Below are 15,289 nucleotides of genomic sequence, written 5' to 3'. Positions count from 1 at the left end.
CAGCAGCATCTGCATCCATGTGTTCCACACGTGAGGCAGAGGCAGGGAAGGAGCTTTGTGAATGACTTGCGTGTATGGCGCAGGCTGAGGCGATGAATGGCAACAGCTCTATGTGAATGGAAGCAGAAGAGCATGTATGTAAGTGCCCGCTCAACGAATAATGTTACACAGGTGTGTGCAGCCCACATATACACTGGTTCACATGGATAGATCAAACAGAGCACACCCACAAGAACACACAACTGCAGATGCACACAGGAAACCACTCTTCTACAAGAGGTCAACAAGTCAAGTGGGTTAATTTCAGAGCTTGTTGTCATTAAATACATTATTTTGTGCTGTGTGATTAAAAGTGCTTCAATAGGGGAATGTATTACACATACAGATAATATTAGATCTCCCTGGTAATTAAGTGCTCTCCAACTGGGCTGAATCAGTTATGCTCTAATACTTTGCTGCAGTTGATCTGAATTCCTACAGCACACAAAGTCCCATTCTTCAAACCAGCAAATAATTACAGTGAAACCTCTGGTTGCTTAAACTGACCAGTCAGACAAGCATCAGGCCCATATGTGCCACCCTTCAGTAAAACTAATTTTTCATGCTTACACTAGCAGCACTTTTGTCCAGACTGAATTTTCATGGTCCCCAGAAGATGAATCCTGAGCCTCATTTCCACTAAACGGTCCGGTTTTTCATCACCCCTGTTTCGAGGACTTAGTTCACTGATCCGACACTAAAAGATGGAGCTAGAGATACTGCAATCCATCAATGGGTCAATGGAGAATTGACACTCTTGCTCAACTACAGTGGAATGCAGCCACTGTTCCCACAGTGGGAAGTTTACACACATTGGTCAACTGAAACTATAAAATAAAAGAATGTTTTGCTGCTTTTTCATCTTCATAGTACATATCCTTACAGGTTATGTATGGTTCTACGGGGACTGGGCAATGTCATATTCTAGCAACCCAATCACCAGAATAAGTGTCAGCATATGTTTCTGCAAAATTTAATGTTTCTGCATGTTTCAACGACTCTGTGGTTAACGTGGTAAGGTTTAGAGACAAAAAACACTAGATTATGATTAGGGAAACATCAAGTTTGGGTTCAAAATACCCGGTTTTAACGGCAAAATCCCCACTGGAAACACAGCGGCATCTTGGTATGCTTTCGTTGCACTATCCCGGCTGGAAACCAGTGACGGATTGGTAAAAACACCCACATTTGGTGGCTAAAAAGTCGTGGACATGCAGCTATGACTCACCAAAAACAACCACCATCACATCACACATCACACATGTCACACCATCCACCATCCATCATCCCCTCCACTTCCTGAAGATAAAGTCAGCTCATACTTCACTTAAGAAACATTCATATGATACGTATGAAATGCACAAATGTAACATATCTTTGGTTTGCTGAAACGTACAATGCCAACGTTTTCCTCTAGCAACTGGGCTGACTTAAGTCATAGAATTGGCCCAAGTAATTTCCATATGCAGTGGTTAGCATTGCCACCTCACAGCAAGAGGGTTCCTGGTTTGAACCTGGGATGAGAAGTTCGAACCCAGGGTGGGGGAGCCCCCCTGTGTGGAGTTTGCATGTTCTCCCCTCCTCCCCGTTTGCATGTTCTCTCTAGGTTTCTCCAGGTTCCTCCCACAATCCAAAGACATGCACGTCAGGTTAATTGGTGACTCTAAATCGGCCATAGGTGTGCATGTGCGCATGTTAGCCCTGCCATAGTCTGGCAGCCTGTCTAGGTTGTACCCCACCTCTTGCCCAATGTCAGCTGGGATAGGCTCCAGACTGGTGAATAATTCATCACTGATTTGTCAAATTACATTTCAATAAGATGAATGAAGGCCTCTGTTGTTTACTACTTTGCTGCTTTATAAATTTGCCTGCCTTGTAAAGCTCAAGCATCAAAATAAATCCTGGAGAATTGTTTTGTTCTCACATTGTTTTTTGCTCCTCTGTCATTAAACGCACACACTGTCTCTGTCTTTTAATATTCATTAAAAGCCAAACCAATATCATCCATATTATTCACTTCACTTTCCAAACCCTTACTAAATTAAGACGATTTGCTTCCCTCTGACTTCTTTTCATGCTTTGCACTCTTCTCTCACTTTTCTCACGTCTTACACAACCCGAGGAATGAGAGCAGAGAGCTGTTAACCGCAAATGAATGAATGTCATTGAGGAAGCGCTGTGAAATGAGTGATAAATGGGGTTGATAGATTATTCATGATGGTAGGTGACCTACCGGGCCCTGCATTCTGTCAGCGGTGTTGAAACTGACTGCATGTTGCCCCTCAACCTTCAGTCCACCCAGGAAAATTGTGCACTTTCATTTGAGCTGCAAAACAATCTAAACCTTTCGGATCAAACTGGACTGGCATGTGAACTCATGACTTCAGCTGGTCGCCGCCCACTAATATTTTCTTTTTAAATAATTCCTGAATCGACAACGTATCACATCTGATGTAGCATGATTGAGGAACTTAACCCTGTTTTTCCAGCATCAAAGAACAGACACATTCACCACCATATGTGAAAGCACATACAGTATATGCACTTCCGTTGACCTCATTCTCTAATTTTACCACAGGAATCACATGCTCAGCCCTTTCCCATATGGCAAAGAGAGGGAGGATGAGGATTTATTTTTTCTTGGGAACCTCAGGAAACGGACTCGAATTCTATCCATTCAGGAGAACCACATTCCAAATGGTGCTTGAATCCTAAAATCCTATTTAAGGAACATGAAATTGAAAAAGAAAATGTGGGACATTAGACAAAATAATAAATATAGAAAGGAGTGCAGAAAACATGCTAAAGGAGTTGGTACCAAATGGATATATGCTGTTCTTGTGTTTGTCATTCTGTTTGCACTGAAAGCTCACCTGACTGTCTGCTCTTGACGTTATTTTGACACAAAAGCCATTTCTGCTTTGAGAAGTCAACCCTGGCATAAACACATATCTAGGGGGTGCCTGAGTCATGTGTAAATTATGTGACAACCCCTGTGGTGATGTCTCCTGTGCTGTGCGAGTCACCTGTTTGTAAGTGCGTTTCCATTCATGCCACTGGGCTCACAAAGACTTTTTCCTCGTAGACTTACATTGTGAAAGAGACATTTCTAAATCAGTGGATACATTTTTTGAGTGTCACAACCCTTGTTTCACTATCAGAGTTTGAACCATTCAGTCTGATAACATTTCTAAAGTCTAGAAGAGCCACAGGATTTATATCATTTTATCCTAATTGAAGTTCCTCGAGTGCTAAACCAGAAGTTAGCCGCTTGGCTCACAAAAGTCTTTAGTGCACTTGCTCTGTCGGCCCAGTGATGTGGAAGTAAAGTAATTTTAAACCCAGGAAGTTGACCATTTTTTGCTCTGTGCACCACTTAGAAACTTGCACAGGAATGAACGGGGGCCTTCCTCTAACGCTGTATCCAGTTCTCTTCATTGATCCATGGTGGCACTTGACTGGAGAATTAGCACCACCCACTACTTATCCAACATGTTGTCATCCCAACTCATCAAACATTGATTTATCAGTGGACCTAAACATTAAAAAATGACACGCTAGGTACCCTGCGTCTGTTTTGGATGTTCACAGACAGCGTGACCGTTTATGCTCGTGACATGCTTGTTACGGAAATGTGCAGTCTCTTTTCAAAATAAACTTACGATGTATGCCAAACACTTTGTTTTTAAGCTTACTTCCTTAAGTTCAGGCAACGTAATTCCGAGGTATGGTTAGTTAGACATACTAGCACACTACGTTGCTATTAAAATAACTCGATTGACTTTTGGCTTCACACAGGACACAAACAGCAGCTTCCCAGGTGAAAGTCCGGAGTTTGTTTGAACCATCCACCTCTCCTCCCACCCACCCTATGCGGACTTCCTTGCTCTTTACAGCTGTTGCCAGCTGTATCAAAAACAGCCGCAATCCAATGCATATACTGCTGTGAAGGGAGCCTCTGTGCATTGGAGTCTAACGCCGTGGTCCTCTGACGAAGCATTGATGACCTAACTTCCAAAATTTGCATAACAGCAGTGGATGGAAAAGCACATAACGTTGCCTTTTGTTTTGCTGATTTTCTGAAAATTCAGTTAAAATTTGCTCTGCATTTGGATGAAAACCCAACTTCTGCTCTCTGTCTGTAGGAAAGAGATCGTTAAAGCAACTTGAAATACCTGATGGTATAGACAACTTATTTAAGACTCGGGGCAGCTGGTAGTCTTCTCTCTGGCTGGCTCTCCTCACTGTTGCTGCTGCAGCTTCATTCCTCTCGCTTTTGGTTTGGTTATGTTGGACTATTTCGGACTGTTTCAGACAACAATTAGTAATGCAAAAGCCCGACATCACTACTTACATTGCTACTTGTGTTTTTGCTTCAGCGCCCTGCTTATATGAACACAAGCAGCATCATGAGATGATGACAAAAATAATGATATTGGTAACATCTTTGACTCTGGTGTAGTGAAAATAGGAATTGCAAAAGGACTCTCATTGATGCATGTGTTAATCTTTGCTGACATTTTCTCAAATCAATTAAATTGATCAGCAAGTCGATTCATTGCATGAGTGATGGAATTGATTTTGATAGGGATACATTAAGCTAATGACATTCATACTGAAGGTCTCGTTAGACTATGAGAATAGCCAGTGACCTCTGAAACAGTCAATAGATTGGAGAGCTTTCCTGTCCGTCAGTGAGACCCAGGTGAAAACCATCAGTGTTTGAAACGTCCCTCGCTAATTTCCATTTCCTGTAAATTGTTTGATTAAAACACAATGTTGGTATTTTTCAACCAGAACCCTATTTTGTCTATGCTTTTGAGTGTGACTAATGGGAGCAACAATTTTTTAAACTGATCCAGTCCTGCAGCCGGCAACTGCAAAACAGGCTGCAATTAAACCAACTGAGGCATGTTCACGCCCTCAGGTTATGTCTACTAAAATGTTGTGTTTGCCATCGACAGGCTCATATTGTTCAATAAGTGTCTGACAACATTATGGAAAAGATCCCTACAGAGCCAGACTTTTTTTTAAAGAGTAAGACCATTTTTGTTTAACTAAATTCATCCTCGAAATTGCCATTGCCAAACCCACCAGATTCCATTTAAAAAAACAGTCATTTTAGCGTGAACAGGGCCAGCATGTTTTTACATCCCATTGAGTGAATTAAGGGTTTATTTCAATCAAACCAGAGTTGGTGGTTGTTGGGATACTGGAGAAATTTACCAAGACAGTTTTTATTAGTTTTATTCTGTTTCTGTTGACCTTTAATGAAGTGTCTTTTGCAATGATAAAATGACTGTTTATTTAAATGTAGTCTGGTGGGTTTGGGATATCAACTTTGTGGCTGTTTCTGGTTAAACAAAGAGGATTTTTCCTTTCACAAAAAGTTCTGTCTATGTAGGAATCTTTTTGATAATGCTGTTAGACACTTATAAAAGTAGCTTGACCTTGTCAGTGACAAAAACAAGCACTTTTGGTGGATGTAAAGGGTGCACACATGCCCCGATTGGTTACATTACAGCCTGTTTTGCTCCTGCTGGCTGCATTACCCTTATTCAATGCTGGCCCAATTTCAAAAATTGTTGCTCCCATTAGTCAGACACATAAACACGGGAAAATAGGGTCCAGGTTGAAAAACACCAAAGGTACCCTTTAAGAGACAGGAGGGTGGGGTTCTGTGATGGAGACATTTGCAGAACGGTAGCATGGCCTGACTGTGGTGGAGAAAGGGCACCCGAATCTGTGCAGCAGGCAAAATGCCACAACATGTTAGCATGCTGTGCAGCCTTGTAGCCTGTGGATAGTGATGTGTGGACAAAGAGATGGAACCGATCCAAGAAACCCTGCTCACACCCAGAGGGCCTGATCTGAATATGATCTGTAAACAATGCTTCACAGTGACTCTGGAGAAACAGACGTGTCTTCAGGTCGTATTCAAACAGAGACAAACAGAGACTGGTGTGATTGTGCTCAGAGGTACTAGGGGTTCTGCATCTGCTCTCTAAATTCTGATTTAGATTTAACATCAGTGTGCATGACACTCACCGTCAGAAAATCTCCCGAGTGAGAGGTAGTGCTCACACCCTGTTTTACATACAAACCCTCGTGAAGTTCATCCCAGCTTTAATCCAACCAGTGAATCCATCAGACGTGGTGATGGTACGCAGTATCCAACAGCAGACTCGTGGGACAGAGGGGGATTTATGGGATGTAGGCAGCAGGGTAATCCACGTAGAACTCTCTCCCACCAGCACTGAACATTAAATATTCATTTCTACGTAGGAGACAGTCTGCGCTGTACTCACAATTGATTAATCTGCTCTAATTAGTCAAGAAAGAAATGTAGCTTCTTGGTGGAGGACTGTAGGTGATATTCATGGGCATGGGCCGGAATCGAGGGCATGGCTGCTGTGGCAAGGACACCGCCTTTGCACATGGGGTGCCCACTCCACCCACTGAGCTACTGGGCACCTCACCATCACTTTTATAAAGTGAAAAACTGTACTGTGTTTTAACACAGAAATTCAACCACTTTTATAATGTAAAAAACTGTAATTTCTAGTAATACAGTGATGTGACCACTTATTTTAAAGATTATTTTTGGGGGCTTTTTGCCTTTAATGGCTGGACAATTTGAGGGGTGAGGGGGGACAAAATGCAGCTATGGGCCAGAATCGACCCATGGCCGCAGCAGCAAGGACACCACCTTTAAAAAACTGTAATTTGTTGTAATACAGTGATGTGACCGCCTTTATGATCTAAAAACCTGTCATTTGTTTTAAGGCAGTGAGATGGCCACTGTTTTAATATGGAGAAAATGTAATTTGTTGTAATACAGTGATGTGACTGCTTTTATAGTGTAAAAAACTGTAATTTGCTGTAATACAGTGATTCAGTTGCTTTTATAATGTAAAAAAACTGTAATGTGTTGTAGTACAGTGATGTGACCATTTTTATAATGTAAAAGAAGCCTGTTGCTTGTTGTAATACTGTGTGATGACTGCTTTTATAACATGGAAGAACTGTAATTTGTCGTAATATAGGAATGTGACGCTTTAATCATGTAAAAAAACAAATTTGTTTTAACAGTGATTCGACCACATTCTGTAATTTGTTTTAATTGTGATTGAAAGAGCAACCATTTTGGTGAATTAAACTTATAATAAACCCATGATGGAATAACACCAGGAACAGGATTGGGATTTGAATTACAACATATCTGATTATCTAAATACAGAAGACTAGGTGTGAGGATGTCTGATCTGCAGTGAGTGTGTTTATCAGAGCAGGGTAGCACCTACAGTGCAGCCGACTGGGTGTGAGTGCGAGGTGTGGACAAGCTGCAGTCATTTACAGTTCAAGCTCACACCCATCACACAGTGAGGCATCTTCAATAAACTAAATGATGCAAACGGGAGATATTTTTAGGATGTCAGCAATGCTGTTTGACTTGCTCAATGAAAACCATGTTCAGGGCCTCCATTTATCTCAATTTGCACAGTGTATGGTTTGTAAGAGATCTTTGGGCTCCACCTTGTGGCAACAATTTGAAACTACCACAACCTTCTGTTACAGGCTGACTGAAACTAAATTAATAACTTAAACTACATGGGGGAAAAAAAAAAACATTTGAGCTGACGGAAATAAAAACTAAAAACTAGACTTTAGAAAAAAGTAACTGCAATGATATTGTGTACTTTCAAAACTAACTAAAATGACATAAAAATACCCAGGAAATGTTAATGTAAAATGTTAATCTTTGTTCCAATCAGTGTTTTCCCATCAATAAATACTGAGTGACAAATAAGGAGACAAATTATCACAGTGTGCTTAGAAAAGCCTGTTTAATTATTTTCATAAAAATAAACGATGTAAAGACAAGTCAACAACAAAAACAAAGAAAAAAACTGAAGGAATGGGCGTTCCTGCCATAAGGCCTCGATGAAGAACAGAAATGTGATAAATTCAGAATTAGGCTGATTTTCTGTGAATAAATTTGAATTCAAAAGGGGAACAGAGATTTTAAGGAAAATTCACTCAGTCTAATACATTTGAAATTCCATCTTCAATGTAATTCAATGCTGAATTCAAATTTAAGTAAGATCCAGTTCTGAATTGACTCCGACTGCAGAGACGATCGACAACATAAAAGCTTCAGAGTAAGAAAACAGGTGAATCATCTTCATTAAGAGGTGTCCATTGAAGACGATTCTGAAATTTAAGAACAGAAACATGTTGCTTATTCACCATGTCATGCAGAATTTGTATATACTAAGAATTTTAAATTACTTGACGGGAGAGCTGAGCCTATGAGTACAACACTGAGCTGCATTGTCATACAGTATTTTTCCATGTATCTCTCTTTTCTCATCTTTGCTTAGCCCAAGCGAGCAGTTTCCGTAAACATGTTAAAACTGAAATCTTCTCAAACGACTGCAGCAGATTACAGCAGGTGCCCCTGGCTAACAGTCAGTTTCAGCATTTTGATGCATCGTGACTTATATTTAATACCCTCTGAGACCCACAGGGCTGCTGCTGATCCCAGACGATATTTGTGTCTTCAGGAGGCTGCTGCAGGCTAAGTTTTAAGGCTGCAGTTATAATGCTGGGATCATCAGGAAGTGGGCTAAATAACGCTCCAAAGAAAATGGGTTCTATGGGTACCCACAAGTCTCCCCTTTACAGACACGCCCACTTTATGCTAGTCTCATACAGTTTGGGGCAAAAACCATGCTGTTATTCTCACGCAGTGCAAATGTGTTATTTTCGCCTACTGTATTTTAATCTTTCCGCACACTGGGGTCTCTAAACAGTCTTGGAATCCCATAAATTGGGTATAAGTGGAAAGCTGAGACTGTAAAATGACCTCTTGTGACCTCTAGGATAATCACAGCCCCATCAAACTGTACAACCACAAACTAGAGACCTCAGGCATTCAGATGACATGTGGCTTTCATAGGTATACTGACAATAAGGAGGTTTCTCAGCAGTTTCCAGAACAGCACTGCTTGCCATTCAATTGCTGAAAAATCCAAATGTCAAAAGGTTTTGGTACCAAATCACAGCATGGGTTTTTCTAAGGAGCTCTTGGTGTCTAAATGTGGTGTTTGAGGGATTTTTTTGACCATTTTTAACAATTCTCAGGTGGTAAAAATGTTTAAAATTTGCAGCAAATCTTTGGAACAAATGGTATCAACCCTAAAATTGCTGCAACTTGAGACATAATTAAACATGAGAATAACCATCATATACTTCCATCATAATGTTCTAAGCACTTATACATTCTAAACTTTTGAGTTTAACGTTTGAGTCTGTGGTGGGTCTCAGAGGGTTGACTCACATCAGCAGCATCAATGTGTACTGTTGCTATGTGCATATGTCGACAGCCAAGGAATTCAGCCACTACCAGAGACAGACAGGGTGGACAGCAAACTCACGTGTTTCATTAAAGAGGAAGGAATCCTGATACTCCTTCATGTACTGAGAGGATCTGGCCTCATCCAGGAACAGAGAGTAAACCCTTTTGATGTCCTCCACCTGGACTTCTGTCCCCTGAAGAAGCCAAAACACAGAGATGATGATCAACACGGACACTACAGCAATTCATGACCACACAACTGAAACATAATCTGTCGAGTAATTTAAAACAAGTTGCTTCTAGATTTTGCAGCGATAAAATCTGCCTGCTCAGACTGAGCTTACCTTGCGTTTGCGACACACCAGTCCAGCGGTGCTGATCAGCTGGATGGCGTAACGCAGCGACGTTTCCATGCCAATGCGAGTCAGGACAGTGTGAGCCTCCTCGCTCAGCTCCACGTCCTCCTCCTCACACCTGAAATGAAACCACACAAGTTGGTTTCCATTTTATTTTAAACGCTGGGAAGAAGCAAACATAGCTTGCTGACAGATGATGAACGCATATACTCACCGGATCTTGAGGATCTGCCTCGTCTCTTTTTCGGTATAAGGGGAGGTGGCGATGATGAGCAGGCGATCCAGCAGGTCGATGGGGATGCCATGAGGGCTCTGATAGTTTGTGCCGCGGATACTAAGAGAGATAAGAGTGGATATTTGAAAAGAAATGACACAGATTCAATGTTTCCCACAAAAAAAGGCAAGACATAAAACTTCCATAATTCCACAACTCTAATGATCAGATAGGAGGAAAATGTAGACGTAATAGTACCGAGTGATGCCTCTGTTGGTGGCCATAATGAGAACTGGGGACAGGTCACTCTCCAGGGCACGGTTCAGGAAAGAAAAGCACTCCATGTCCAGCATATGGACCTCGTCAATAAATAACACCTGGAACCACAAACGCAGAAAGTTAGTAAAGTACAATCACAGACAAAGCAAAATATAAACACACATAGTTGCACCTACCCCAGGAATGATCTCTGCCTTGCCCTCTTCCCTCCACTCACACACTTTGGCATTAATCTGCTCACGGACTTCGGACTTTATCTCTCCGGTGTCTCCAGAGAAGAGAGCCAGGAATCCTTGTGTGCGGCTGTTGATGACATCGATCTCATGGAGGGACACTGTGTGCACCACCTCTTTCCTTTTCTGTAGCTCTCCCTCTGGGCACTGTACAAACTGTGTCTACAACACAAACACAAGGAACCGTGAAAAATCTGTCCCATTTCAAAGTACAAAATCAGAAAAATAACAAGAGACGGAGCAATGCTGTCATTGCGGTTAGATTCTCCTGCTTAGGATTTCCCCGGTGTTCATCGCCCAGAAAGTTTTTACCATGTGGCGAATTATCCGCAGGAGTCTCTTCCTCTCCAAAAAAAAACGAACCAGGTGATTAAACCGGGAAAAACACTGAATAAAGCAGTGTCATGTTACAAATCAATGTTCCTCCGACCCTGTTTCACGTTAAAAATCAGTGTTTTACTGATGTTGTTTGGTACAGCAGGGGCTGGAGCCAAACTGCTGCTAACACTTGCTCAGCTTTTTGCTCTAATAACTTAAGATCCACATGTCCGATGATTAAATTTTCATCATCCGGTTAAAAACGACAAAGATCCAAAAAGCACATTGTAAAAATTTGGCTTAAAACTGGATAAAAAGTCAATTTATGACAGCTTCTGGCAGACGACCACGACCTTGACGAATGCGCAAAGGGGGTCTGATGCCACTTGAACATTGTCAGTACTCAACTCAACAAAATATATATCATTGGTCTATTCGAGTATGGTGATATTCGACAACGAATTGTGTGAAGGCAAATGGACGTTAAACATCTGCTGTTTGTGAATCAATGACTGCAGCAGTGAAGTTTTAGTGATGTGACAGTTAGTGGATACCTGAGCTCCCATGGCATCATAGTCTCTGGCTCTGGTGAAAGAGCGGCCCAGCTTGCTGATCTTTCCAGTGGCTTTGTCGATGGTAATAACATCTCTGATAGAAAACATCAGAAAAAGACAGTTAAGATGACGTGTGTCTATCCGACAGGCCTGAGTGATCCTGATTAATGAACAGGAGATTAACTCACCCTGCTTGAACCTTCTCTTTACTCAGACTGTCGATCATCTTGTTGCCTAAGTCGTATATTGTCTCCATCTCAGTAGTCTTTAGAGTCAGCTTGCCCACCTTGGCACCCTAAGAGACAAAGATAAATGTGTAATTTCCTTTTGGCCGTGACTGCCTTCAAACAACTCAAACAGTGTGGTCTGTTAAAAAGAATGACTGTGTAAGACAGCCCGTTATGAGTGCACAAGGAGCCGACATGTGAGCAGCTTACCGTTCCAGTGGCCGGTCTATCAATCTGGATCTCCACCACCTCTCCTTCAATAATCTCCGTCTCTTCTCTGTGACAGAAACCCACCGTGAATACAGATTGCTTTCAAACAATGAGAATCACAAAACACAATTATTGCTTACTCACTTGATCCTCACTCCAATGGCTTTTCTAAAAGCTTGGCTGAGTGCCTCAGTTTTGCTCATCTCCAGAGAAAAGATCTCACTACCGGCCAGCGCTGTGAAGGGTGTATCGGGGCCAAGAGACTGGGCGATGCCTGCATGAAAAATATAATCTCATCTGAATTTATACTCAGCTTTTGAACCGGAGAAAATAAACTTATGCTTCAACGAAAATAGAACTTAAGCCAATTACAACAACAATATGACTTCCAGAGGAGGATGAAATGATATTGTGTTCTGGAAAGCCTCCAACGTGGCCCTTACCCATAGCGATGGCGGTCTTTCCTGTGCCAGGTTGGCCAGCGATCAGTACTGCTCTGCCAGCAATGTGACCGTCTTTGATCATCTCCAGGATGACCCCCGCTGCCCGACGGGAGGCCAGCTGGCCGACCATCCCCTGAGACACCTGCAGGTGAATAGGAACAGGTACCCTTGAAGCCAAACACATATTAACTCACATCTGGACATCATTCTGTGCTGTAATCCAATATATCTGCTAAATTCATAACATTTGTGCTAATAATCAAATACTGAACGTTCACTTGACACACACTGGAATCCAAGAAGCAGGATTACCTTACAGAGTTATGATCGAAACACATCTATATACATTTCTTTAGGTGCTAAATGCCACCTGAAGAGGGAACAAGTCTCAAAGCTACACAATATGAATTTAACGCTACCTGTCTTGGCTCCAAAGCATCATCCAAACCGAGACCACGAATGTGAGAGTGCGCTCCTAAACACAAGATAGAAATGAACACTTTAATATTAACCACATTTGGAGGAGGGACTAAAGACCAGGTACAACATACATTAGGGCTGACCTATGACAACACACATGCAGCAGTCATCAACTTGTATCCATAAACAGCTGGACAGTCAGTTTACCAGTGTAAATGCAGACGCTTACCAATTCTCTCAATCCGTGTGATGTCACGAACCTCTGGAACCTTTGTAGACGCCATCTGTATTTAATTAAAAGCAGACAGCAGAGATATATTTAATATAAAAAACAATTATCAGTGACAAAGTATGAACACTTCTCCTGTATTTTTACAAAATATATCACAGATATATTTGTTCCAATTGGATCGAAGATATGCCCCAGCTGTAGCCATTTTCTTTTCAATAGCTTTTTATTAATCAGGTTTTAAGGTACTTTTATTTATTTTATTAATTTGGTTCTTAAACGTGTCTGTGCTTTAATGTATTATATTGTTCTATTTTTTAAAAATAATTTTATTTTTCTCATATTTTACCAGTAAAGCACTTTGAATAACCTCTGTTTATAATAAGATGCTATATATAGGCTATAAACTTGCCTTGCCATGCCTAATGAACACTGTAATAACACTGCATCAAAGGAATAAGCAAGAGTGGGACTCATCTTACAAAAACACTGCTATAAAGCAACCTTCCTTAGCCGCTATGATGCTTTAGGCTCTGATTACTTTGTGGCTGAGTAAAGTTTATTATATTTGTATGTAACTAGGCACATTGCAAACGAAGTATTCGGCTGATCCCTGATATATCTTCCATATTTTTCTGTCTCCCTTTTGTGCTTGCTTTTATGCATATCAGTGGCCCAGATGATGGTGGAGAACATCTCTGGACCCCGAACAACTTATCATTTACAGTATCTATGTATTATAAATATGTCTTTCATATTGGTTAGTGTTTTTTACTTTAATTTTCTTTAACTATGTTTATTCTACATAGCTTATGTTGTGTGCCGCCTGAATTCTATCATGGTGGAATATCAGTCAAAACATGTTTATACAGTGTTTTGTTAAAGATAAATTGCTTTTAAAAAGAAATCTGAAATAAACCTTGTTAAGAAAAATACTGCAGGAGGAACTAAAACTCTGATATAAAAAATAAAATGTACCTGAAATGAATAAACAAAGTCAGTATACAGGTTCTTAACAGAAGACTGGCTACAGCCAAAATCAAGCCACAGTTAGGAGCCTCAACAGTACGCAAACATACTCTGTAAACTGGGCTGAGAGCAACTCAGAAACGTTTATTAAGTCATGAAAACAGGCCACAGAGGATTGGAAAGTGGCATACTGCTAAATAGAAAACGGTATTGTGCACCATTGAGTTCAGTTTTGGTTCATTAGTATCCAATAACGTTATTAGTCACAGACATTTTACAGTTATGTACTTTCCACTTGTCTTTACAATAAGCCAAGTGCCTGAGTATATGTGTTTTACTCCTGGTCCTGGATCAGTTATTTACTTCAATGCCTCTATTGATGCTTAAGGTCTTTTGTAATTAAATAGCAAAAGCACCAGGTTTCACCCCAAGTCTCAGAGCTAATATTAACCTAATTAACCAGTCTGTATCATATGAATTAAAGTACAGTCTGTCCTGTCCAGCTGGTTGTCATAGTGACAGTTGTAACGCATGCCACAACACAAGCACACGAGAGCGTTAGCCATAGTGCTGTGTCTTTTAATTTGTCATATTTATCACTTTTATAAAATATCCATATCAGTCAAAAACATGACTCAAATTATATGCGGAAGCCACAACTATTACCTTTAATCATAAATCTATTTTATCGGCAGCGCTAGTACTGCAAACTGTAATGCTAACGCTAGCTAATGTTGTGTTAGCAAACTAGCTAGCTCCATTCATCGGTTTTCTGTTTTCACTAACGTCAAGACACCGCAGAAGATTTGCTAATGAAGCTATTTTACTCAAAAGTAACCTGCTACGGCATCAGGAAGTGAAAGAGCAAGATCTTAAGTATTTACTACAGTTATCAGATGAATGTAAACTCACCTGTGCTGCCACACTTCAGAAATGTGAGAATGCGGCGCTTCTTTCTAACGGTGCGCAGAGGAATTGGGTCCGGGAAGAAACAAGTTCCTATTTTTCTATGTACGTATTCAAGTTTACTGCCCTCTATCGACACGGATGCTTGTGTGACTCCTCGGTTATGTCGGTTTGGATCACTTAACTGTGTATTTTAGACTTTTTAAACCGCTTATATCTGCCTCACGTCCCCATTTGGTGCACCGAAGAGAGGTAGGAAGATTTTAACGTGCCCCTCTGTCTGCTTTTTGCTAATTAACAAACCCCTGTATCTTTAAACTACGTTAAACCTTTGACTATTTTTCCTCTAGCTTTCCTTTATATAATGTGGGATTAACAAAACAAACTTGCACAAAGTTCACAGATAGGTAGGATGAATTTGTTCAGGGAGGCAGCCTCTAACATGTTTGAAGAGACTAATCCCACACGAAAAGGGGAGGTCTGTGTTTGCAGGTTATAAGACATAGGCATGCTGGGACAGTCAAGGCAAGC

At 40.9% G+C, this 15,289-nt stretch overlaps 1 protein-coding gene across 1 annotated transcript; it reads right to left on the bottom strand.

The window, feature by feature from the left end:
* Window positions 1-7,858: 7,858 nt before the first annotated feature.
* ruvbl2 (RuvB-like AAA ATPase 2) lies at window positions 7,859-14,841 on the bottom strand. The gene is made up of 14 exons (XM_050041258.1): window positions 14,765-14,841; window positions 12,884-12,938; window positions 12,654-12,709; window positions 12,235-12,376; window positions 11,936-12,065; window positions 11,792-11,858; window positions 11,543-11,649; window positions 11,355-11,448; window positions 10,426-10,644; window positions 10,229-10,347; window positions 9,971-10,090; window positions 9,745-9,874; window positions 9,480-9,594; window positions 7,859-8,253 (listed from the first exon to the last, which is right to left on the bottom strand). The coding sequence occupies exons 2-14, from the start codon at window positions 12,936-12,938 to the stop codon at window positions 8,228-8,230; spliced, it is 1,380 nt and encodes a 459-aa protein (XP_049897215.1). The 5' UTR covers window positions 14,765-14,841; the 3' UTR covers window positions 7,859-8,227.
* Window positions 14,842-15,289: the final 448 nt, after the last annotated feature.

The sequence above is a fragment of the Epinephelus moara genome, chromosome 3 (assembly GCF_006386435.1).
Source record: "Epinephelus moara isolate mb chromosome 3, YSFRI_EMoa_1.0, whole genome shotgun sequence".
Lineage (NCBI taxonomy): Eukaryota > Metazoa > Chordata > Actinopteri > Perciformes > Serranidae > Epinephelus > Epinephelus moara.
Note: the sequence above shows the minus strand (reverse complement) of the source record. Positions and strands in the feature narration are given on the sequence as shown.